Source organism: Colletotrichum siamense (assembly GCF_013390195.1).
Source record: "Colletotrichum siamense strain Cg363 chromosome Unknown KSG_Cg363_contig02, whole genome shotgun sequence".
Lineage (NCBI taxonomy): Eukaryota > Fungi > Ascomycota > Sordariomycetes > Glomerellales > Glomerellaceae > Colletotrichum > Colletotrichum siamense.
Window position 1 is genome coordinate 3,164,461 of NW_023501015.1, and position 22,817 is coordinate 3,187,277.

The following is a 22,817-nucleotide window of genomic DNA, read 5'->3' on the forward strand; positions in this document are numbered from 1 at the left end:
CTTCTCTTCTTAGTCTTTTTTATTATAGGCTAACTAAGTTTCTATCTACTTATATAAGCTATTTCCTTCTATAATAACGCTTAATACTTATAAAAACGCTTATCTAGCCTTTTACTTTTAAGTTAAACTTACTAAAAATTCTAAGTTCCCTGCCTCCTTCTAATACTTCTAAGGAAAGTTAATATTATACTTCTATTACTAGAGATAAATTAATTAAAGAACTTAATATATTATAATAGTAAGCTTATAAAGTATAGCTAATATATATTAATAGATAACTTAGATTAATTAATATTAAGTTATAGAAGAGAAAAGTTAGAAGTAGGAGGTGTAGGCGTATAAGAGCTTTATAGGCGTACTTAGTATGCTTACTACTAGTTATATGCCTAAGTATATAATGCGCTCTGAGGTAGGCATAACGCTAGCGCTATAATAATAGTTTTTATATTATTACTACTAAAATTAGCTTTTAAAACTTTAAAATAAAACCTAGCTATAGCTATCTAATCCTTAAAGCTTTATATGTTAAAAAGCGTTATTTTATTAATTACTATAAACTTAGCTTTATAGTTAGTATTAATTTTAATATCTTAAAGTATACTTTAAATAAAGCTTTATAGTATAAGATCTTATAGATTAAGTAGAGTAGAATATATTATAAAGAAATCTAAGTAGTTTACTTAATAAGGAATAAGTTTAAAGCTTAGTATAAGTAGTAATATCTTAAGTATATAGCTAAGATAAGCTTTTTTATAGCTAAAAACCTTATAAAGCTATCTTTATATAAGTTATATAAGTAAAACTATTAACTTTACTAATAATAAAGCTATTATTAATAAAGCTAATAGCTATAATAATATATATATTTAGCCTAAATACTTTCGCTTATATATAAGTAAGTTAAGGTTATTATAAGTAGTTATTTTAAACCTTTAGGTATATATACTATAAAGCTACTAAACTAAGCACTAACTAAAATACTTTTACTACTTTTTCCCTTACTATAGAAACCTACTAAGTAAGCTTAAAACTTCCTCTATATAGTAGTAATTATAAAGTTAACTACTAATTAGTATTAGTTTTATAAAACTAACTAGTTAATAAGATATTATAAGTAATAAATATTATATTATATTAACTATATTAATAGTAATATAGATAAGGTTAACTATATTAGAAGTAATAACTATAATTATAGTATTAATTATAGAGGCTAGCGCCTTATATAATTACTAATTTTATAAAGCATACCTAGCTTAATTAATATTATAATAGGCTAGTATTACTAATAAGTACTTTATTTAATAAAAAGATTATAATATATATCTAAAGGCTTTAAATAACTATTTATATTAAACTTAACTATAGCTATTATATTATTATAGCTCTTAGTATTATATTAGTAATAGCTTTATTATTAATAAAGTTAATTACTTTGTTTAAATAACTTATAGAGATAGCTTTATAAGGTTAGCTATATAAAAGCTTATTTTAGCTATATACTTAAAACGCTACTATTTATACTAAGCTATAAGCTTATTTCTTATTATATAAACTATTTAGATTCCTATAAATAAACTACTTAGATTCCTTTATAATATGTTTTATTTTACTTAATTTATAAAGCTTTATACTATAAAGCTCTACTTAAAATATATTTTAAAATATTAGAATTAATACTAACTATAAAGCTAGTTTTACTATAATTAGTAAAGTAATACTTTTTAGTATATAAAGCTTTATAAATAGGATAACTATAGCTATATACTACTTTATAATTCTAAAAACTAATATTCTAGCTATAGATTATACTTATTTACTTTAGTAAATCTTATTAAAAAAGATAGTTATATTTACTATTAATTCTAGCTATTATACTTATTTTAATAATATCTTTAGTAAAGTAGTATAGCTAATAAGTTAATTAAGCTTAACTATAATATTAAAGATATTATTAATAACTATTAAACTATAAAGATATTAGTTTAATTAATAAAAAGCTTAAATTATTATAATATAAGCTATAAAGAAGATAGCTAAGTTTAATAATAGAAAGTATATATAAGAGTTAAAAAAAGGTTAAAAGGTTAAAAAAAGTTTATTATAATAATTAAATTAAGTTAAAATTATAAAGTTATTATTAAAGTAATATTAAAAGTAATAAGATTATCTAATATAATAATAATATATATAACTATATATATAGAGAGAAATAAGACTAAAGAGATAGTAATTATTATATAACTAATATACTATTAACTAAAAAAGTAAGTTAGAAATTATTATAATATAAGTTTTAAGTAAAAATTATAATAAGTAGCTAGAGGCTATATATAAAGTTATAAATAATTAATAAACTTATATTATAATAGAAATCTAAAAAAATTAATATATAATAAGTTATAATTAACTATAATTTAAATAAGAATTTATATTTAATTTTAATTTTATAATAATAATTAATTATACCCTAAAATTATACTTAAACACTTTAAATAAAAATTTACTTTATTTTAAAATACCTTCCTAATTCTAAAACAAGTTAAACAATAATAAGCTAAAATACTATTAGTAAAATGTTTTCTAGTAAATCTTTAAGTAACTTACCTCTATTAGCTTCTCAGTTAGAATAAAGCATTTGCGATCTTGATCCTGGCTGAAATTGAAAGAACAAGATCGCCACAGTCCACTAAAACCCATATCTTCAAGGATCTCATTAAGAACAGCAGTTGAATCTAGCGCGGAGCTGAATTTCGGATTCGAAGTTAAAGCGTGGAGAAGTGCCTGAGCTGACTCTAGGGTTGCAGAGTTTTGACAATGCAGCAAAACCTCATCAAGAATGGGAACGATAGGCCCGCAGCTACTTCGGGTCAGCTATAACGCCCGGTCACACGGAAGGGGTAGGGGAACATACAGATGCATGATGACGGCCGGCCTTGCTGACGCAAGCTCAGTCAGCCAACGGAGAGTCCGGTTCTGCAGTGCGTCTTCTAGGTACTGAAAATCGATTAACTCAATCGCGGTGTTCAACAGCAGATCTTTGTCCTTCATGCCACTCAAATCGTCGTATCTGCGTGTGTTCGTTACATCACCCAGCACGGAAGGATTGATACCCGCCAGCCACAGGCTGTCTTTCAGCTCTTCACTTCCAACAGTTCGCGCTAGGATAAGCGCCATGTAAGGCGAACGTGAAATGATGTCCGATGGTCTTCCTGCCTCATCTGTGGAGTTGCCAGCCATATCGAGGAATGCGGATAGCACTCGCATCGCGTTGGTTTTGGTAGTGGTGTCGGCGAGGCCGCGTGCCAGACAGGCGCACACGGCAAAATGAAAATTTTCGTGCGTGAAGTGAATGCCGTAAGCTTCGTCCAGAGATAGTGCAGCGTCCTCTAACTGCACACGACCTTGGAGAAGAAGCGACCCCATCTTGTCTCCTCGCAAGTCCCCGACTGTGCTAATGTTGGTCATAACAGCCTCAAGAAACTGGGCCGTGCAGTTGAAAAGAGCTGGAGGAACCAACCGTAAGAGTGAAATGGCAAGCCAGAAGAGTTGTAATCCGTAACGCGACGCAGAAGGCAACTTTGCCATCATCTTGGACAAAGAGGTGACAATGGAAATGAGCATGTCACTGTTGGTGTCATCTCCTAGACGACCTACGCTGTTGCGCAGTGCGACGAGAACTTGGTAGAGTAGGTCGTCGTCCACCTCCTCACGTGCCAGACAGCCCATGACAGCGAACGCGCGGGGTTGTATTGCTGGGTTGTTCTGAAAGGCCGTGCTGGCCACGAGGCTCATCCAGCGTGACCTCCAGGCATTGGATATGTCCACTGATGGGGCAGCCACAGAGCAGACCTCGAAGAGCAACGCAGCCAGGTTCTCAGTTGCAGCCAGCGACGGGCCTGAGTCTTGAGTAGTCGACATGGAAGCACCATCACGCAGGAACGGAGGTGGTGCTGCGAATATTTCGCTTCTTGGTTCGCTTAGGAAATCCAAGCTTCCCCTGAGCTTGTTGAAACGGGTGTCGTCCAGATTGAACGACGTACACGCCGCATGAACTGTGTTGACAAGAAGTCTGTGAACCAAGAGACGCACTTCTGGAGAGCCAGTGTTTGCCAGTATGGTGACAATGTGAAAGATCTCCGGTAGATAAAGCTGAGATTGCACACCATTATCAAACGACAAGGACAGACAGAAGTGTAGAAGCACACAAATCTCTGCCCAGACGGCATTGTCAGGCAAGTACCTAGTCGGTCGGAGGGAAGATCGGTTCAGTGCTTTTCGCAACCGGGAAATGACCTTCCCACGTAGTGTGATGCTGCCCATGCCCGACACTATAGAAGAAAGAGCCTCCATGGGCTCCTCGGAGTAGCTGAAACTCAAAGCTGACCGCATGAGTTCTTCAAGGAAAATATCCAGGACCGTCTCGTCTTGGTAAATGGCGGGCCATACGACTTGCTCCAGCGTATAGGTCAATGAATGATCGGTCATGGCCACGTCGATCAGCTTTCGGAAAAGAACCGCGACCTTCTCTTTGCCTTTCTCCGCGTCAGCTTCATTGGCAAGCACGGCTGTGCGAAGGCCTGGAAGCCATGGTGACATATATGCAAGACTAAGAGGCTTCTGCTCCTCAGCAAATGTCTCCCACCCGACGAAGAACTCAGTCAAGAAATCGAACGTCAGCTGAGGCTCAGACATCGCCAGTTGCCTGCTGATTTTGATGATGAAATGTGAAGGATCCATTGGCACGGAAACGTCTATACAAAATGGTTAGCAGTGTTTCAAGCGAATTGAAGTAGTCCTCGGGGTTTAGTCGTGCATCACAGCATATTGATGTTCTTACCCTTTGTACACATCAAATTCGATGCAGCGCTGAACTTGAATGCCTTGCACAGGGCCCCGAGCAGGTTGTATGAAGAGAGCCTGAGCACGTGATCGGAACTTGACAGGTTGGTAAGTGCCAGGTTAAGTAGAGTCCCGGGAACGTCCTGCGGGCGGATAAGCCGTTCATAGGCCTTGTGAGCTCTCGTATCCTTGCCATACTTGGCCTTTGCGCCGCGAATCGTCTGCAATACGTCCGCCTTCTTGGGGCTGGTAAAGTACATGACGATCTTTCCGTTATCAGCGCGTAGGCCAAACGCAGAGTCATCTTCTGTCTGGATTGAAGTCGGCGCCTCTTCCACCTCACCGAGACGAAATATGTCATTGACGGTCGTGCTCAACCTATAGCCAGGAAAGACCTCCTGTTTTTTTGTGGTTGTCACCTGTACGAACTGGCTGCCAACTTTGATGACAACTTCAATCTTACCCTTAGTCTTGGAAAGTCGGGTAATTGGTTGAAACACATAACGTGTGTCGGTGACGACGCTGATTGTTTCTTTGGGGAGGTGAAGTTGACTCAAGTGAAAATGAGCCTGGAGGTCCTGCAGACTACCGATTAGGTGGTAATCGACATTCTTCGGATTAAAAACGCTGGTGTCGCTCTTGGCGGACACCCGAAGGAGCCTTCGGAAGCATTTCCTGTCGTGTGTCAGTAGTGACATCCAGTGTCTCGGCAATGCTCATACCTGAATGCGCTGTTCATGTTGTAAACATATATCCTAACGAGATTTCTCGACAGCTCGACAGGTGTGAGAAGCTCAAGCTTCTTGAAGAGCTCGTCTTGTGGTTCGTTCTGGCCGTTGTAGCATGTGGCATCGATGAGCAACCCGAAAGGCTTGTGCCAGAGGCGGCTTGCAATCTGTCGGCAGTCAGTCACAAGAATCGGAGAACGAGTAACTTGCACATCTCGAGATGAATAGAAATGATCAGTGCCAACGCTGTTGGAGCTAGCATTACAAGAATCGGTGAGGCGAATGATTCACCGCAACGTACCTTGAGATAGCAGTACAACAGCGTGTCATAGTCAATGCTCTCTGCATCAATGTGTCGCAGTATGATGCAAATAATGGAGAGGGAATCCTGTGTGGGCGAGCCTATTAGTTGACGGGCGAATTTACAGATGCACCTGAAGGATGACACACCTTGCTCTCTCCTCCATCGTAGACGGCTCTAGCAGTCACAAAAGATTCAGTACTTCGGAATGCGTTCCGAAGCATGAAGTTCTGGAAGCGGGAGTATGATGGTGGAGTATTCGTAGAAATTTGAGGCCTGTTCCAGGTGACAGCGAGTGGTGGGGGTCCAAGGTTCGTGATGAGGTGGCGCAAAGGCTCAAGAACCGGCGACCTTCCTCTAGATACCTCGGCTGGCGATCGCACATAATCTTTGCGTTCCTGGGTGACGAGCCTCTGCCGCATGTGGTCCCAGTGATCGTAGAGGAATCTATGGAGGGCAACACAGGAACCGAAATCAAACGACTCAATGCTTGGGGGACTGTCGATCGTCTCTGGAGCCACCTGTAATGAGTAGTCAGCGGGAACAGCTGGAGACCGCGCAGGACAATTTGTGTCACCTACAGATATCTCGCGAAGGAAGGTAGTGACTCGATAGATGTTTTGCGTGAGAAAGTCATTCAGAGGAAACATGTAAGGCTCTTTCGCTCCGAAAAGGACGTTATTCGCCAGATTTTGAATGACCTTGGCAATCAGGAGCAGGCCTCGGCGCATCTCCTTAGAGGGCGTCGTTGTCACTAGGCCCTCAACCTCAGGGGCAACAATTGCTGGGCAAAAGAAGCGAAGGAAGACAAAAGCCCCAACGGCGGTGTACTTGGCCTCTTGAAACCTCGGCAGCACAGCAGTGGATATCTGGTAACCTCGTGTCAGACGTTGGACATTGGAAGGTTCAGCGCAGCTTGGCGCACATACGATGTTACAAATTTTGCGGAACGACGCTGGCATGCTCGTTGAGGATGCGCAGATATCATCGATGAATACTTTAGCCACAATCCGTAGCTGGAGGGCGTTCTTCTGCAACTCATCTGTGGAGCTGACCCTGGCAGGATCCAGCTCGAGATCTAGATCCTTTGATGTAAGCATCAATCTCTCTACGACCTTTTGCAGCGTTGCCTTGAGATATGGCTGTCCCTTCCACTTCGCGTAGACGGACAGCATCTTTGTGGCGACACAGGTTCGCCTAAGGATCTCGGATTCGTTATCTTGCCCAAAGGTGTACGGTCAGCCTCACACCCCTCATGATGCAGTCAACATCTGCAGTCTTACCCGTTTCCTCGATTTCCTGCTTGATGAGAACCTCCAACAACTCAAAGCTAAGGCCCCGATGCTCGAAAATGGTGAGCAAAGATATAGTTAATTCGTCGACTTCACTGCTTGGACACACGGCACTCATAGCGGCAACAAGCGTCATGTCCTTGGTTAATAACTAAGACAGGTGTTAGACAGCACTGGTGATGGTTTTCTTTCTGAAAGAGGGGAGGGTATAAGATTTGATGGAGTCAACTGGATTCACACACCTCTAGCAACTCATCGTACTTCTCGCTCACAGCAGCGTCAGTCAGGTTACTGAACTCCGTCCCTTGTATGAGTATGTTGTACAAGACTTTAACAAAAGCCGTCCGGATTTCGACGTTGTCGTGATAACCAATATTCAGAGAGTGTTTCAGACCAACATCGATATTCGCACTCAGCAGGTTCGAGAGAATGGTGATAGCAAGTTCTGAAGTTGGGGTGCCCTCGTCTCGGCTTGCAATTCCAGCCGGATGGTCGCTCCTCCCACTCTCGGGAGATTCGTGGTTGAGCAATGATAGGAACCGATTGAAGTAGGTGTGAAACATTTGTGACTTGAGCTCACTCATGCCGGCGTCGGTTTGACCCTCCCCAGGTTGAAGTGGAAGACGAAATGTAAGCTCAGCTAGTGACCTGAGAGAAGCTCTATCAAGGTCTTTCTGCACCCTCACCATCTCATCTAGGCGGCCGCCTGTGCTAGCTGTTGAGTCAAGTCGCGGGGAGCGCGGCCGAGCAATCCAGCCAAAAATGTACTCAAGAAGCTGGTTCCGGATGCGCACGTCGTCTCTCAGATTTAAATGCTCCTTCCTCTTAGTGACAGCCTCGCACAACTGGCACACCTTGATCTTGACGCGCAAGGTGTTCGTACTGTCATTGACGCCGTCTAAGAATTTGGCAAAGTTGAGAGCGAGCGCTCCTAGGTGAATGGAGGAGGCTGCACCAAGGTCTGAAGGGCTCTCAAGACGCTCAACCAAAGCTTTCAAAAGCGATATGGCCTGCTCAGCGAAGATGATCTCAACATCTTGGGCTTTGTCGCTCGGAGCCAGTGCGCCGGTGAACAGGACCTCGAGTTCAGATTCTAGTGCTCTGAACAGAGACTGATAGAGTGTGGACGAGACTTCGCTGGACAAGACTTCCCTTGTAGCCTCCCTAATCCTGACGCTCGCACAGCCGAGTAGTTGAATGCTCAACTTGAGATATCGACCAAGCAGAGGTTCCTCGTGGTTTTCGGACGGCAGCCTATCGATCCACCTTAGACCACTGATGGCTGGCTCTTCCATGATGATTGCTTGGTTTGCAGTACAAATTCCCCCGAGCGATGCCAAGAAGCCGGAGTAATTGCGCCATTCCGTCAAAGTCCGTTCGTCAACCGCATCAAGCGCGGCCATGGACACCTCCCTGGAGAGAAGAAGCCACCTTTCGAAGCCATACTCCCATGCTGAAAGGATACCGCTGGTTGGGTATTGCAGTCGTCGGAGCAGTCCGCGAACTCTCTTCTGAAAGGCAACCAGTCCAGTGAAGCGGAAGGCTCGTGACGCGATCTCCCCATACACCTCGCCGTTTCGGAGTAATGTGGCAAACACTTTCGCAGCGTCCGAAGAGACGCCAGCAAGATTATTCTCTTCGTAGAAAATACCGATGCATGAAGTCACAGTTTGGCAGGTGTCAATGTCTGCGGAACACAGAGATACAAGCAAGGTTGTCTCGAGTCTAGAAGACGCGGCTTCTACTTCAGGCACGTCGTCGGGCAGCTCCGCAAGTTCCTGCATAGACAAACGGCGTGTTAGTCTCGCCATTTGGAATGATGATTGCGTTACTTACACTGAGAGAAGCGAGTAGAAATTTGCGTGCTTCAAGAAATTCGTGAATCGCTTTAACCTCAGGCCCATCACCGTCAGATGTGACTTGGTTACACATATTGAGAAGAACAAGAGAGCTATTCGGCGCAACTTAGCCTTGATATGGACACTCAAACGGGAACGGAAATGCACGCCTTACCATCGTCTCCAAAATTCACGCCTCAGACCTAGGGATTTCAATCTGCTGCGAGATTTAATTGTGTCAAGAATGGTGCTGTCAGAGAGGAGGCGCTTCGCAACACCAGTAGCGAGTCTGCGAACAGTTGAATTTACAGACACAACGCACGATAGGAAGGACAAGAAGGCATCTTCCTCTGCAGCACCCGCACCTGGCTCGCCGGATCCATCTGCGTTGAAAAGCGAGTGTGGGGACGCATCAAGAAACTTGAGCACGTCGCACGCCATGTTCGTGGAGGAGTGAAGGTTTGAATCACGCCGGGGCATGGCAAGCACAGTGGCAGTGGTTTCTGTCGGTAAGTCCGCTACGGCCTGCGATCCGGTTAAGTCAGGTCCTTAAGACGTCTTACGGGAGTAGAAATGTGGGAATGGACACCCGGAGTTGCATACCTTCAGCTGAGCTCGCATATACGGCCCCGCGACCGCGAATATCTGCTCGTACCTATACGAGTCGGCTTGGCGCGCAAAGTATCGGCAGCCCTGCACCACGGCGGTCTTGAAGGCTTGTGGCGAAGAAGGGCTCAGATATGATTGGAGAGAATCAACACAACTGTCCGGACTCAGTTGTGCTAAACTAACAAATGCCGCTGTCATTAGGTCCTGGTCAAGAAGAGAGGCATCGTTGCTACCACGACGAAAAACTGCCTCTCTGACCTCGTCTTGTACATCCATGGCGTAGCTAACGAGCGCAGCGTCGTCCTCAGCAACGAAGTGTCGAGCAGCTCTGAGCAAAGAGACGAGAGAGTATGCCGCCTGTTCGTTTTTGTTCCTCAATGCTTTCCGCAAGCCGTCCAGAAACCCGACCTTCTTGGCCATGCTCCCGCTCTTCGCATCTCGCAGGTTGCTAGCCACTTCAAAAACGTCTGGCAGAAGAAACAGTAGGGTGGTCTGGAGCGGATAAAGCATTCCTTTTTTCCGTCCATTATCTACAACAGTCTGTGTCATGTCGAAAAGTGTGTCAGCGCCGCCGTCGAGACGTTTATGTAGTGTATGTTGCTGAACAAACTCATGGGGATACCGTTCTAACCAGCGCGTGATGAGAAGGGGTGCCACCACAGCGACAGTGTTCTGGAACGTCTTCCGAAAATGGAGGAAGCTGGAGCAAATCTCCTGGATGATGAGTCCCAGCTTCTGAGCATCCACCCAAAAGAAGGACAGAATCTTGAGAACGGACAGAGCCGCCTTGTCGTCATCTGGGGCAGTAGCAGATTGCCCCGGTGCCGCTTGCACAACGGCGGCAGTACGAACCGTGTACACCACGTTTCTGAAGTAGTCAAAAGAGCTTGACCAAGTGGAGGCGGTAACGTATTCGACAATGACTCTGATGCAAGGCTCCATGATCTCCAGATGAGAAGTGGATAGAGTTTCGTCTTCAGAGCTGTAGGTTCCAACAAGCAGCGGTGAAGCGATGCCGCTTGGAGGACTGAATACTGGATTGGCGGTTTGTCTCGTTTCATCGTCTAAAATAGTGGATGATGGGAGGGCGAATCCTTCAGGTATAGGTTCCACGAGCCACTTGAGCAACTCAAAGATGCGGGTAACGAGAGCTTCGTCCAAGGGCTCAGGAGCTTGTGTAGGAGAGTTGCGACGCGTCCCCGAATCAACGGCAGGCTGACGTTGCTGCGACTTGACATGATCCCAGTGGGCGGTACAGCAGTCGGCAGCCAAGGCTAGTATGTATATCTCGGAGAGGAGGACGTGAGGAGGATGAGTAGGCGGAGGAAGCCCTTTGTAGTTTCGAATTATATCCTCGAGGAGGGCGACGAGGGAGTCCAGGACAGAGGCAGCAGCGGTAGTGCTAATCTTAACAAGTGTGGACCTTGTGATGATGACGATGTCGTCTTGTTGAAGTTCTTGGCCGTGGGTTCCTGTCCTGTGAGGGAGCTGTGGAGGCGCAAACACCATACAAGGTCAGTCACGCGAACTCGAGAAGGAGGCGAGGCAAGTCGACCCAAGATGGACGGCCGAATCGCATCCTCACAGCGATAACAACTCACCCTGGTAGCAAGTCTGTCAACCAGGCACCCGACGAGACCAGCATCGCCGTTCATTTCTGCTAGTCGAGGCAGCCGGGTTCATGACCGCACGCGCCTGCGCCGGTTTAGTTTCCCTTCCTTCGTCCGGCTTGACTGAAGACAAGCCAATTCAATCTTGAACCTCGGAGTGTGGAAGTAAGACGGTTGCGGGGCGCTACGACAGCTGGGTTTCGGAAATATCGACGCCCAACAAGAGGAGCGAGGATGGCAAAGGCCAACTGAAATTCGATAGTGTGGCGTGCGGTCGGTGCGTTACTGACGGCGACAGTGTTGATGCTGAGCACAGGAATATGGGCACGCAAGTCGCTATTCAGATATGGATGCTACCTCAGCCGTGACGTTGTGGCGGACAAACTGAGGTTTAGGATGCAGGACTGTGCTTTTCGTGACCTGGGCACCTTACCTGACCGATGGGCTGCGAGGTATCCGTAAGATAGAGGTAGACGCGAAGACCTTACCGGTAGTGAGGTGCTAGTCAGCCGAGGCAGGGGTTTGACAGCGGATCTGCCTTACCTCAGGTACACTGTATGTGCTTAACCCAGCTAGGTACCTTAAGGTGCTTATGGAGTAGGGAGACAACCAGCGAGTGCGGGGGCATTGGCTAAAGTGGATTGCGCCGCAAGGTGAGTACGGATACACTGCAACAATGTGATTTGAATCGCGCAACGTGCTGCATAGGGAACGGCACGACCGCCCTTCAGCCCGTGGTGTGAGACAGGTGTTGATAGCAGTTGTGTGCCTGCGCACTATGAGGTAGTATTTCAGATCGTGGAGGGGTAATAACAGAAACTCGGCCTACTCCTGTAGGGGAGAGGAACGTCACATCTGGCCAACAATGAGGCTGAGAGCAACACACCAGCTACATGGCTATCGCCAGAGGTACACGGTCTAATCCTCTTTGGGCATGCTCAGGAACTTCTTACGAAAATTGGCAGTGGATCCCCCACAAAGGCATCACCAACTTAGAGTGAACAGTCCCATCAGCTGCCTGATTTAGATCCCTTCTCTCCCAAACCTCAAAATAGGCATTTGTCTTCAGTTTTTTGCCAAGTACCCTATCTTTAGCACTACCCAATTACCGGCGCCGGTGCCTTCCAACCGCAGAGTCAATTGCGGACCAAGTCGCCCTCCGCCGAGGTAGCACCATAGCGACAACCTGCCACACATCTATCGTCGACCTTGATATTCATTCTAGATATAATCTCACATCCAAACAAATCATCACATTGAAATCTAACTCCTATGCAACTCTGCATATTTACTAGAGCTCATACTATCTAACACATAGCATGACTTCAGCAGTAGCAGCTCCTCATCCCTTTGCGTCGTTTTCTTCTACTTTCATACAAACGCTTCCGTCGACACACCCCAGCATAGCTACAATTACATATGATCTCAACTACCTATGGTTGCGTCCGCCGCCATAACCCCCACCCAAGCCGCCGCCGCCGCGACCACCTCTGTGCCCACCACCTTGATACCCGCCGCGCCCACCACGACGACCTCCGTCATTGTGATTCGCATATTGGCCTTGGATGGGCGGAGGTCCGTAGCTTTGATACTGTCCATATCCTCCGCCGCGAGAGTATCCATTTGAGTTGTGGAAAGCTGGCGGGGGCGGGGGCGGTAGTCCCATCCCGAAGCCCGGGTGGCCTGGTGGTGGAGGCTGCCATGACTGGCCCTGCGGTGGTCCAGGGGGGCCATAGCCGTGTTGCATGTAGTTGCCATTGCCCGAATGCCGTCCGTTTCCGCCGCTTGGGGCGTAACTGAACTGATCTCTGCGCCCTCCGCGGTTGTGGCCATTATGCCCCAGTGGCGCACCACCGTAGCTCCGTCCTGACCGAGATGATTTGCTCTTGAGCGTCTCGATGTCATTGCGGTCGAGAGCCGCTGTAGGCAACTTGACGCCACGCAGCAACATAGACTTGTGAGGGTGCGAGCTCGCCGGGAAGGAATACCAGACGCTGTAAAATGTATTAGTTTGCTGTGCAGGATACGGAAGCCATATGTGGCTAGTTTCGTTGTGACCAACGTACCTCAGGGACCTGTCGTAATCAAGATTGGGCATGCCGCCGCGCTCCAGAGGATATACTAGTTCGCCGTGGGGTAGGTAGTCCGGAATCTTCTCAATCTTGCCAGACAACCCGTCGCTCGTACGCGGGTTAAGCTTCAATGTTGGTTCTCCTTGCTTCTTGGAGTAAAAGTTGGTGGTGATCTCATCGTACAGATCGTGATGAGCATCCGAAAGCAGCAAGACATCCCTGCCCACTCCATTCCTGGCCCGGTCTGCGGCACTAAGAAGAGGGTACTTCTTCTCTACAGCAGCAAGTAACCTGGGCATCTCAATAAATGGCAACAATGCCACTCCCTGCCAAGCCATCTTTTTGCCATTCAAGTCAATCTCGAAGTCGGTAGGGTAAAAGTCAATGACCTCGCTGTCCTCGTTCAACATGAGATCGTGGAAGACCTCAGGTAGAGCGTGGCGAGATGCCGCAGGCAGCACACTCATCAACTGCTCAAAGGGCCTGGAAATTCGCCCTTTCTCGAACGCGATTTCCATCTTGTCCAGTTCCACAAAGTCTGCCGCGAAGGGGGCGTAGTGGTAAGGGTAGTACCATTCCCATGATGGGCAGCCTTGAAAGTAGTAGAGCAGGACCCAAGACAGACCTTCAACATACGCTCTGGCAACCTGATGTCGGAACTCAATGTCCTTGCGGTCAACATGGAACTTCTGTTCATAGTATCTGTCCGCGTAGCCCTCCTCCCACATCCTCACATGGTCCATTGCCGCCTCTTCGGCCGCAGATGGTGTGCTTGTTCCCGCCGCAGGGGTAGGAGTCGAAAGCTGATCAGGTTCACCATCAGCCTTGCGCTTGCCAAGAATCGACTTCGCGTCCGTCGAAGCGCTTGGGGCATCGACCTTTGCAGCTTGACTTGCATCGCCTTCTGGTATAGGTTCGGCCTTGGACATCATGCCCTTGATCTGATCCCTTATGGCGCTTGCTGCACTCTTGTTGGCGGAGTTAGCATTCATGTTCGATGATCGACCAACGACCATGTCGTGAGTGATCCCATTAGGACCCCCTGCAGCAGGGAATAGGGGTAAGCCTGCAGCAGCGTTGTCAACCTGCTTTGGCCGAGCGTTCCTGGGTTGGTTACGCTCTTCTTGAAGCTTGCGACGCTTGGCGTTGGCCTCCCTGCGATCTTCTTGTTCTTTCCTCCTTTTGAAGATGCCGTCCTCTTGCTTTGCAAGTCCGTTGAGGATTAGTTGCGCCCGAGCAAGATCAACGTGCCCGTCTTTAGTGACGTAGCCACCCATATGAGGGAGGTTGTCTTTCCAGATCGCTGTCAGAGTGTCGATACCGTTCTCGCGAATCTCCAGTGCAGGCAAGTGAGGCAAGAAATCGTTGCCCACGAAACAACACATGAAAACCCAGTCGTCAAGAGCTCTCTCCAGATCAAAACGGAAAGGCAGGCCAGGAACATTGAGCTCAATAGCCAGGTACTCGCGTAAAATTGAGACATGCAGCCAGATGAAGGGTTTCAGTGCTGGCGCCTTTTCTTGTTCATCGAACTCGCCAACTTTCTCCTTGGCCTCGCCGCGGCAATTTCGAGCCTCGTGACCTTTCTGCCCGCAAATCCTGCATACCCTCGGCTTGCTGTCTTGAAAGAAGACATCCTCTCGCAAGACTCGGAAATGAGGCTCGTGAGTTGCGAGACCCAGCATAATCAGATCGGCATCAAGACCGTAGATGACATGGCGCGTGTTTGGGTCATAGTCTGGCGAGATACGCTGAGACCGAACAAACGACATAATCTTGTGCTCCCCCTCACCGGGTACTGTGGCATCTGAGATGATAATTTTGAGCCTAGCCCAGGCCGGGTCCGTGTTGAGCTTGTATGCGCACCAATATCTGAGGCTCGCAGCGAGTATGTCCATGAAAGGGGTCCCAGGTGTAATGGAGTTGGAATCAAATGCCTTCTTGGTCATACTCTCAAGTGTCTCTTCTGGGATAACGCCGCCATTTTGCTGTTTTAGGAGCTTCATGAGCTCTTCTTTGTCCTCCTCCTTCTGCTGAGCGTCTTGAGCGGATCGGAAACGTCGCGAGCGCTGTTGGTTCATCTTGGCACGAGGAGCCACTCCGTCTAGCCAGTAGAGGTCAGTGATATTGTTGCAAGAGACTCGCAATGGATGCAACGCGGAAAAGGGGGGCAGGACATACCAACAGCAATCATTAGAAGCTTTCGCGGCCGAACCATATTGACAACACGGTCTGTGTACCTGAATACCTCGAGCATCATCTCCTCTTCGTCCTTGGGAGCTGGGCGATCCTCAGGGTGAGAACAAGGATGCACGATACCGTTCATGTCGAGATAGAGATTGTCTAGTTCCTCGCCGTTTGGATTGGGGCCGGTGGTGTCAACCGGGATTTCAGATCCATCATCCATCTTCACAGGCTGCTCCTCGATCACCGGCGAAATGATCTTTGGATACTTGTTGGAAAGCCATCGGAAAGCGGCCGGGATACCCATCTTGTCTTGGGTCAAGCAGTGACGCTTTGCGCGCGGGATAAACAAATTGGCGGTGCTTGAAGAGCGAATGGAGCTGAAGAGATTTCTTGTGTGTCCCAATGGCGAGGCAAGGAATCAGAAGTCTAGACCAAGGGAAAGCCGGTTCAGCCAGGCTTCTTACAAGCTTGGGTGAAAAGGTAGCTTGTCGACCAATGCGACAAGTCCTGATTGCGGTGATGGGTGTGTTTGGACTCGGCGATGCGCTTCCCTCCAAGCGCTGAAGATGAAGCGACTGTCAAGTTGGCAACGCGACGGACTGCGAGGCGCCTCAACGCGTACGCGCGTTAGAACCCGAAAGCAAGCAAGCTGAGCGCAACTAGAATTCGCGATCTCAAGGCGGAGACAAGGATGTGATCTGCTCGACACTGTTTGGAGCTCGTCGATATAAACAGAGGCGAGCTAGGGATGCTGACGGACAAACTGCGAAAGTCCCAAAAATCGGGATTCCAAAGTTCTGCATTGCCATCTGCAGTATCCACTACTAGCGCTAGGTGGGCATTGGCCGTGCACTAACTTACTGCGATAAGATAGGAGGCCTAAGACTCAAGTAGATAGGTACCTAAGTAGCGTAGTAGGAACCTACCTACTTCAACAAGGTAGGTGCCTCAAGGTGGCACAAGTGAAGGCCATGTACTCGCTACTGTGAAATATTCGCTCTAAATGCAAAGAAGCCTCGATACCTGCACAAACGATGGTAACCCTGGTTCGAAGCGAAAGTACACCTTGCGTTTTAGTCACTCAATTGATCCGGGTGACAGATACGGCAGCTTCAAGCTTCCCAACTGAGGATGTTTTTATGACTTGAGATTACTCCAACTTGGCTTCTCATTGCCACTTCCATTGCTATTGCCATCTTCTGCACAATTTCCCTGTCGTCAGTGGGCTCGCTGCAAACCTTCAATGGCTGGAGTTTGAAGGGACAGCATGTTTTCCATCTCCACTGCACCGGCAAAGCAGTCGGTCGGCGAGACCATCACCGTCTTGAGTGGCCGTCTCAGCTCCGCAACCTTGCTCGAAGATCGTCGCGCTGCTATACTTGGCCTGCGCAGCTTTGCCAAAGACTTCCCCGCTTCTGTTGCCTCCGGAGCTCTGCGCAGTCTCATAGGCAGCTTGAGCAAGGATGCCGAAGATGTTGATACCGTCAAGGTGGTCCTCGAGACCTTGCTAATGCTTTTCAGCCCCAACGAAGACAGCCCAGAGGCCTCGGAGGAAATTGCGCTTTGGCTCGCTGACGAATTCACCATGCGTCAGGAGAACGTTACCCTGCTACTCGACTTCCTAGACTCAAGCGATTTTTACTCCCGACTCTACTCCTTGCAACTCCTAGCTGCTATCCTGTCTGCCCGGACAGAGCGGACTGAGGAGTGCGTCTTCACGGCTCCATTAGGCATATCTCGTCTGGTGGCTGTATTGGACGACTCCCGCGAAGCCGTCAGGAACGAAGCTATCACCCTTCTCACCTATTTGACCCCTTCATCGACTGACATCCAAAAACTTGTCGCCTTCGAGAACGCATTTGACCGCGTATTCAACATTATCATATCCGAAGGCTCCTTGTCCGAAGGTGACCGTGTTGTGGAGGACTGTCTGATTCTCGTTGCCAACCTGCTCAGGAGAAACCCATCCAACCAGTCTCTGTTCCGCGAGTCTGGTGGAATTCGCCGGTTAGCCGTTTTGCTGGAGGGTGCGGGAAAGGCCCAGCGGGAGGAGGCCGAGATTGCCGCATGGGCACAAACCCAACGCAATCGGAATATATATGCCCTTTTAGCTGTGGTGCGCCTATTCCTAGTCCCTGGGGCTGTGGGAACAGCGCAGAATCAGCTTGCTTTCTGGCAGCACGGCCTGCTTTATCATGCTCTCCAACTGGCGTTTAGCCGCGTAGCCCAGCTTCCAATCAAAGCAGAGGTTGGTCGTTTCCCGTCAGCTACGTCATTGATGCCGTCGTGTTAAATATCTTGTGCCTGCAGGCTCTCGAAACCTGCGCCGATATCATCAAAGGCAACGCCAGTCTACAAGAAGGCTTCGCTCAGCTCCAAGTTCCTTCACCTCTCGATACACATACCCCAGTCGAAGTTAGCCAACCAAACAGCGCCTTCCAGGTTTACGTGATAGACGGTCTTCTGGATTTGGCACTCGGTGTCGAAGATACCGAGGCATTCGACTTGCGCTTGGCGGCGTCCGACTGCCTCAAGGCTTACTTCTACAGTCATGCAGACATCCGTCTGCATTTTCTCAGAAGGGCTATAGAAGGTCACAAAACAGGCGCGGATGAGACAGCCAACGTACTCACAGTACTTTTGCGGCCGTCTCCAAACGCCGATATCACTAACCCCTACCGCAGCTGGTTTGCTGCAACCATTATGTTCCACCTTGTCTTTGACAACCCGGAAGCTAAGAGCCTAGCTATGGCCGTTACAGAGGGCGACGCAGAAAGTGGCGAGGAAGTCGTCACAAGCATTCAAATCGTCGCCGCACACCTGATATCTGGTCTGAATCGAGAGGGAGACAGTCGCGTGGTGGTTGGATATCTAATGTTGTTGCTTGGTTGGCTCTTTGAAGACTTGGACGCCGTCAATGACTTTCTTGGAGAAGGAAGCAACACCCAAAGCATCATTCAAGCAATCAACCATCCGTATCCTTCAGGCGAAATCGTTCAAGGGCTCTGCGCCATGCTTCTCGGCGTGCTGTACGAGTTCTCGACTAAAGACTCTCCCATTCCGCGCACAGACTTTCACTCCATCTTGGTGTCCCGAATGGGACGCGAACGGTATATCGACAAGCTGTCCAAGCTGAGAAGCAATTCGTTAGTCAGAGACTTCGAAGTCATCCCGCAGAAGCTGAGCAATTCAGGGTCCGGCAAGCTGCCTGATGTCTATTTCGATGCTACTTTTGTCGAGTTTTTCAAAGACAATTACAGCCGTATCTTGCGTGGCATAGACCGAGATCCTGGGTTGGAGATATCTGTTGTTTCTAATGGCGTGCAGAAGGGTGTTTCGCGCGAACTTGTTGATTCCCTTCGAAGCCAGTTGGCTGAGAAGGACCAGGCATTGCAGGAAGCACAGGTAAGCATCGAAACTGTCAGCCGGCAGATTGGCCAAGAACAGGCAGACCATCGGCGAACTCGAGAAAGCTCTGCTTTGGAGCTGGCAAGAATGAAGCAACTGAATGAAGGATTACAGCGGCAGCATGATGCAGAGCTTCGGTAAGCTCTATCCCGTAATCGATGGCAGAGGAAGGCACTGATACCCAAGTCTAGGACTCTGCAGGACAAAATCACGGCCTTGCAAGAAGAACACCAAAAGCAGATGGACCAGGCCCGGCGGCAGATTGAATCTCAAGTCGCAGCACTGGAAAAGGAACACAAAAGGCAATTAGCGGATGTTCAAAACCAGGCAGAAGCCCGTGTCTCTGCTCTAGAAAGGGAGCACAAGAAACAGATGGCAGAGATCCAAGTTAAGACGGACCGCCGGATCGCAACTCTCGATGAAGAGCGCAAGGCGATTGATCAAAGACACAAAGAGGAGATAGATCGGATACAGAAGGAAGTTAAGGCTCAGGTGGCTGCTCAAAGTGAAGAGCATCGCAAAGAATTAGAACATGCAAGGAAGACGGCGGAAAATGATGCCGAACGCGTTCGGCACCGAGCTGAGGCCGATATGGCTGACCTCAAGGCCACTATCAGTCGGCTAGAGGTTGACCTTATGAAGGTAAGACTCTTAATGCTAGTCCGCTGTCCCGACTACGACTTACCTATGTCAGGCCAAGAAGACCAAAACGCAAGAGATGCAGGCATTCCGCGATGATTCCACTAGGAAACTACAAGAGCAAGAGGACCTCATCAAAAAAGCCGAAAGCCGCGGAAAGCAGCTAGAGAGTGAGCTCAGGGAGACTCGGGAGAAGGCCATCCAGGTTGGTTCTATTCATGGAATGCGCGTCTAGACACATTTGCTGATGGAGACTGCTCCAGAGAGAGGCGGCTGTTCGAAAGGCCGAGGAAGACAAGCAGGCAACACAAAACGAGCTTGACGACCTGCTCATGGTGTTTGGCGATTTGGAAGACAAAGTTGCCAAGTACAAGGTTTGTTCTCCGGTTACTGAACTAGGCCACTTGCTAATGATTCTTGTTTCGTATTTTATCAGGCTCAACTCAAAGCACTCGGCGAGGCTGTCTCCGACGGAGAAGAAGAGCAAGAGGATAGTGATGAAGATGATGAAGATGAAGATGATGAAGAGGAAGATGACGAGGACGACGCCAAAAGCGAAGACGCGAACGGCACCAAGACATAGTTACACGCTGTATCGTCGAAAGCGCCGCCATTACTAAGGCATGAGCAGATTTCCACCGTCTTGGGGCAATGTTCGGTATCATATTCGAATCTATATAGTTGTCCGTCACAGAAGGTGAGACCGGTGTTGTTCGCCTGTGCGTGTCTACCTAGTCTAGTTGGCATGAATAAGTCCACTGCTACTCCACTGTGATTCAACACCGAGATACGCGCATACCCAACGTCCACTTTTTGGTAGGCGTGTGAACGCCGCTGGGTATACGCCTTGACGTCATTTAGTATTCCAGCAAAATCCTTCTTGTGAAACCCAACGCCGCCCACGGTACCTCTTGGTCTCAATGTCCTACAACCTGCCAAATCGAAATTACCCCGGAACCGAGAAACACCTCTACCGCAACTTCCACAGTTGCTTTTTCTCTCCTTGGCCAGACACAGTCCATGTGTTGCCGATGGTTAGGGCGCGTGGGTTGTTTTCGGGTGCCTTGAAGACGATGCGGCCCGAGACATCAGTCCCGGCTTTAACTTCGATGTTGTCTTCCAGAGATTTGCTCATCAGGAAACCCTGCTTCCAGTGGGTGGCGGGGCCAAAGGGGCCAGTGGTAAACGCGATCTCGCCGGGGCGGGTTCCACTGGACTCGCCAGGCTTGACATGCAGGCTCGCCGGAACAGTGTCCTTCCGAGAAGTAGTAAAGAAGATATCAAACCAAACCAAGAACCCGTCGAGTGAAGGAATGTCCCTCGACAAGGTGGACTTCCACGGGGCCTCAAAATCGAGCTCCTCGGTTTTGATGCTGTGCAAATCCTGGAACGCGATCTGCGTTGCAGAGCCGCAAACACAGCTTTCGGGCATGACTTCGATGCGCGCCTCGTCGTAGATGCCAGTCTTCATAGACTTCATGTCAAAGCCGTAGACGTCGTCCCAGAAGGTGATGAAGTCTGTGACATACTCGGGGTCCGACACGGGAGCAGCCCAGATGGTCGAGACGCTAGGGACAAGCAGACCGTCAGGCTTGAGGTAACGGTCTCTGGCCCAGAGAACGCTAGGCAGCATGGCTTCATAAAGGAGACAGTATCCCATCCATTCACTGATGATGATGTCCACCTGATCCACCGGAAGGTCGATTTCCTCGATCCTTCCCCGTATGCAAGTGATTTGATCAGTGAGTCCGTTGTGGAACACATTCTCTCGGGCCTTGTCAATGATGTCCGATTTATCAACCGCAAAGACCTTGGCTGCACCAGCTTTGGCGCAAAACATGCTTAAAATACCTGTTGTTGGTTGGGCATTAGATTTTGAGAGCAAAGAGCCACCTAGGTCCACAGCTTACCGGTTCCGCAACCAATATCGAGCACAGTCTTTCCCGCAAATAGATGCTTGTTGTCGTAGACAAAATCGCGATATGCATCTGTCCGAATGGTATCCTTGAGCATGGTTTCATGAATATCTATCTTGGTGTTAATGAACTGGTTGAAAGCATACCTCGCAGGACGAAATTCTGTGAGGCTTTCGATGTCCACGAACTTACCATTGCTAGCATATGATTCCCAGTAGTACTGGGACTCGTCCTTGCGGGCCTCCTTGTCGACCGAACGGTTCCGACGGCTCCTGTTTGGAACATCTTCTCCCCAACGCTGATCCAACGTTTGTTCGACGGCCAAGCGGTAGCTGGCGAACTGTGCCTTGACTTTCTCCAGATCGTCCTCAAGTTGAGCTTCTCGGCTTGACTTCGACTGCAATTCCTCTTGAAGAACACTTTGAGAATTAGAGCCAAGGTCTAGCTCAGTTAGTGCCATGATCAGAGCGTCATCCTCGATGACGGGCTTGAAGAAGCGATCATCAGAGATGTGCTCGGCAGAAATAATTTCGGGCAGACGAGCACCATCGTGAGTGCTTTGGCGGACTGCGGTGGCGATGTCAGTTTAGGAGGACGCCACCGATGTCCACGGGGTGAGCGCTGTGAACGTAGTTGTCTAGAAACTCACCGAAGTTGACGAGCCTTACGGTGCCGAGGAAGTCGAGGCCGAGCCGGTGACGGACTTCAAGGAAATCGAAGTTGTGCTTTTCGCGGCAATGCTGCAACATGGAATCGAGACTGGGAAAAACGGAGTCGTCCAGCAAAGAGATGAAGTCCACGGTCTCTTCCTCCTCAGGCTCGGCATCTTCCCAGTCAGACTCATCCGATGAAATGTCCGACTCGGGAAGATCCTTCTTGTCGAGCTTGTTATTCGCCATGGTGAAAGCCAAGCAGGGTAGTTTGCTTGGGTGTGTTTTAAATATACGTCTTCAGTCCTGGTTGTCAAATTTTGTCGTCGGTCGATGATCGTTGCAAAGTGAACACTGACTGAGTTGAGAGTGACTGGTGAATATTTTCCGTCGTCCACGCCGAATGTGTGGGCCTCATTGGGGCAGGCTTGGATGGGCCTGCCTACGGATGCCAATGCGGTAACAGGGAAGCTGCAGCCAACGTGCCACCGTGCCTACCATGCGTAGAAGTTGGAGTCACTTTTTGTGCGCTGGTCCCGTCAAACTGGACCTACCTATCCAGCCATCGGCTGCCGTTTGGTTGTCCCGTTCCGGTCCCATCCCGTTCAGTCCAGTTTAACGCCGGTTGTTCTTCGGGCGCAAGCTTGCAAAATTCCAAGCCAGCCAGGCACATGAGATACGAAGGTAGGTGAGTCGTGACAGGGCGACCCTAACAACTTCAACTA

At 48.3% G+C, this 22,817-nt stretch overlaps 4 protein-coding genes across 4 annotated transcripts; 1 reads left to right on the top strand and 3 right to left on the bottom strand.

Annotated features, from left to right (window-relative positions):
* Nucleotides 1–159: 159 nt before the first annotated feature.
* Nf1 (Neurofibromin) lies at nt 160–11,265 on the bottom strand (the record flags this gene model as incomplete). Its single annotated transcript, XM_036634652.1, has 15 exons — nt 160–165; nt 2,608–2,860; nt 2,915–4,754; nt 4,841–5,517; nt 5,565–5,737; nt 5,872–5,958; nt 6,021–6,392; nt 6,453–6,740; nt 6,801–7,090; nt 7,155–7,314; nt 7,406–8,941; nt 9,000–9,114; nt 9,324–9,526; nt 9,605–11,098; nt 11,212–11,265. 15 exons carry the CDS (start codon nt 11,263–11,265, stop codon nt 160–162), a joined length of 7,548 nt encoding a protein of 2,515 aa, XP_036499386.1.
* Nucleotides 11,266–12,523: 1,258 nt separating this feature from the next.
* Nucleotides 12,524–15,783, bottom strand: RAT1 (5'-3' exoribonuclease 2; the record flags this gene model as incomplete). The annotated part of the gene is made up of 4 exons (XM_036634653.1): nt 12,524–12,527; nt 12,654–13,214; nt 13,287–15,396; nt 15,474–15,783. The coding sequence occupies 4 exons, from the start codon at nt 15,781–15,783 to the stop codon at nt 12,524–12,526; spliced, it is 2,985 nt and encodes a 994-aa protein (XP_036499382.1).
* A 963-nt stretch (nt 15,784–16,746) lies between these two features.
* On the top strand, nt 16,747–20,109 carry USO1 (Intracellular protein transport protein USO1; the record flags this gene model as incomplete). Its single annotated transcript, XM_036634654.1, has 7 exons — nt 16,747–17,727; nt 17,790–18,884; nt 19,002–19,024; nt 19,079–19,529; nt 19,582–19,731; nt 19,790–19,900; nt 19,963–20,109. 7 exons carry the CDS (start codon nt 16,747–16,749, stop codon nt 20,107–20,109), a joined length of 2,958 nt encoding a protein of 985 aa, XP_036499383.1.
* A 387-nt stretch (nt 20,110–20,496) lies between these two features.
* rmt3-1 (Ribosomal protein arginine N-methyltransferase rmt3) lies at nt 20,497–22,341 on the bottom strand (the record flags this gene model as incomplete). Its single annotated transcript, XM_036634655.1, has 4 exons — nt 20,497–21,377; nt 21,437–21,553; nt 21,635–22,009; nt 22,092–22,341. The coding sequence occupies 4 exons, from the start codon at nt 22,339–22,341 to the stop codon at nt 20,497–20,499; spliced, it is 1,623 nt and encodes a 540-aa protein (XP_036499384.1).
* Between the last annotated feature and the right edge of the window lie 476 nt (nt 22,342–22,817).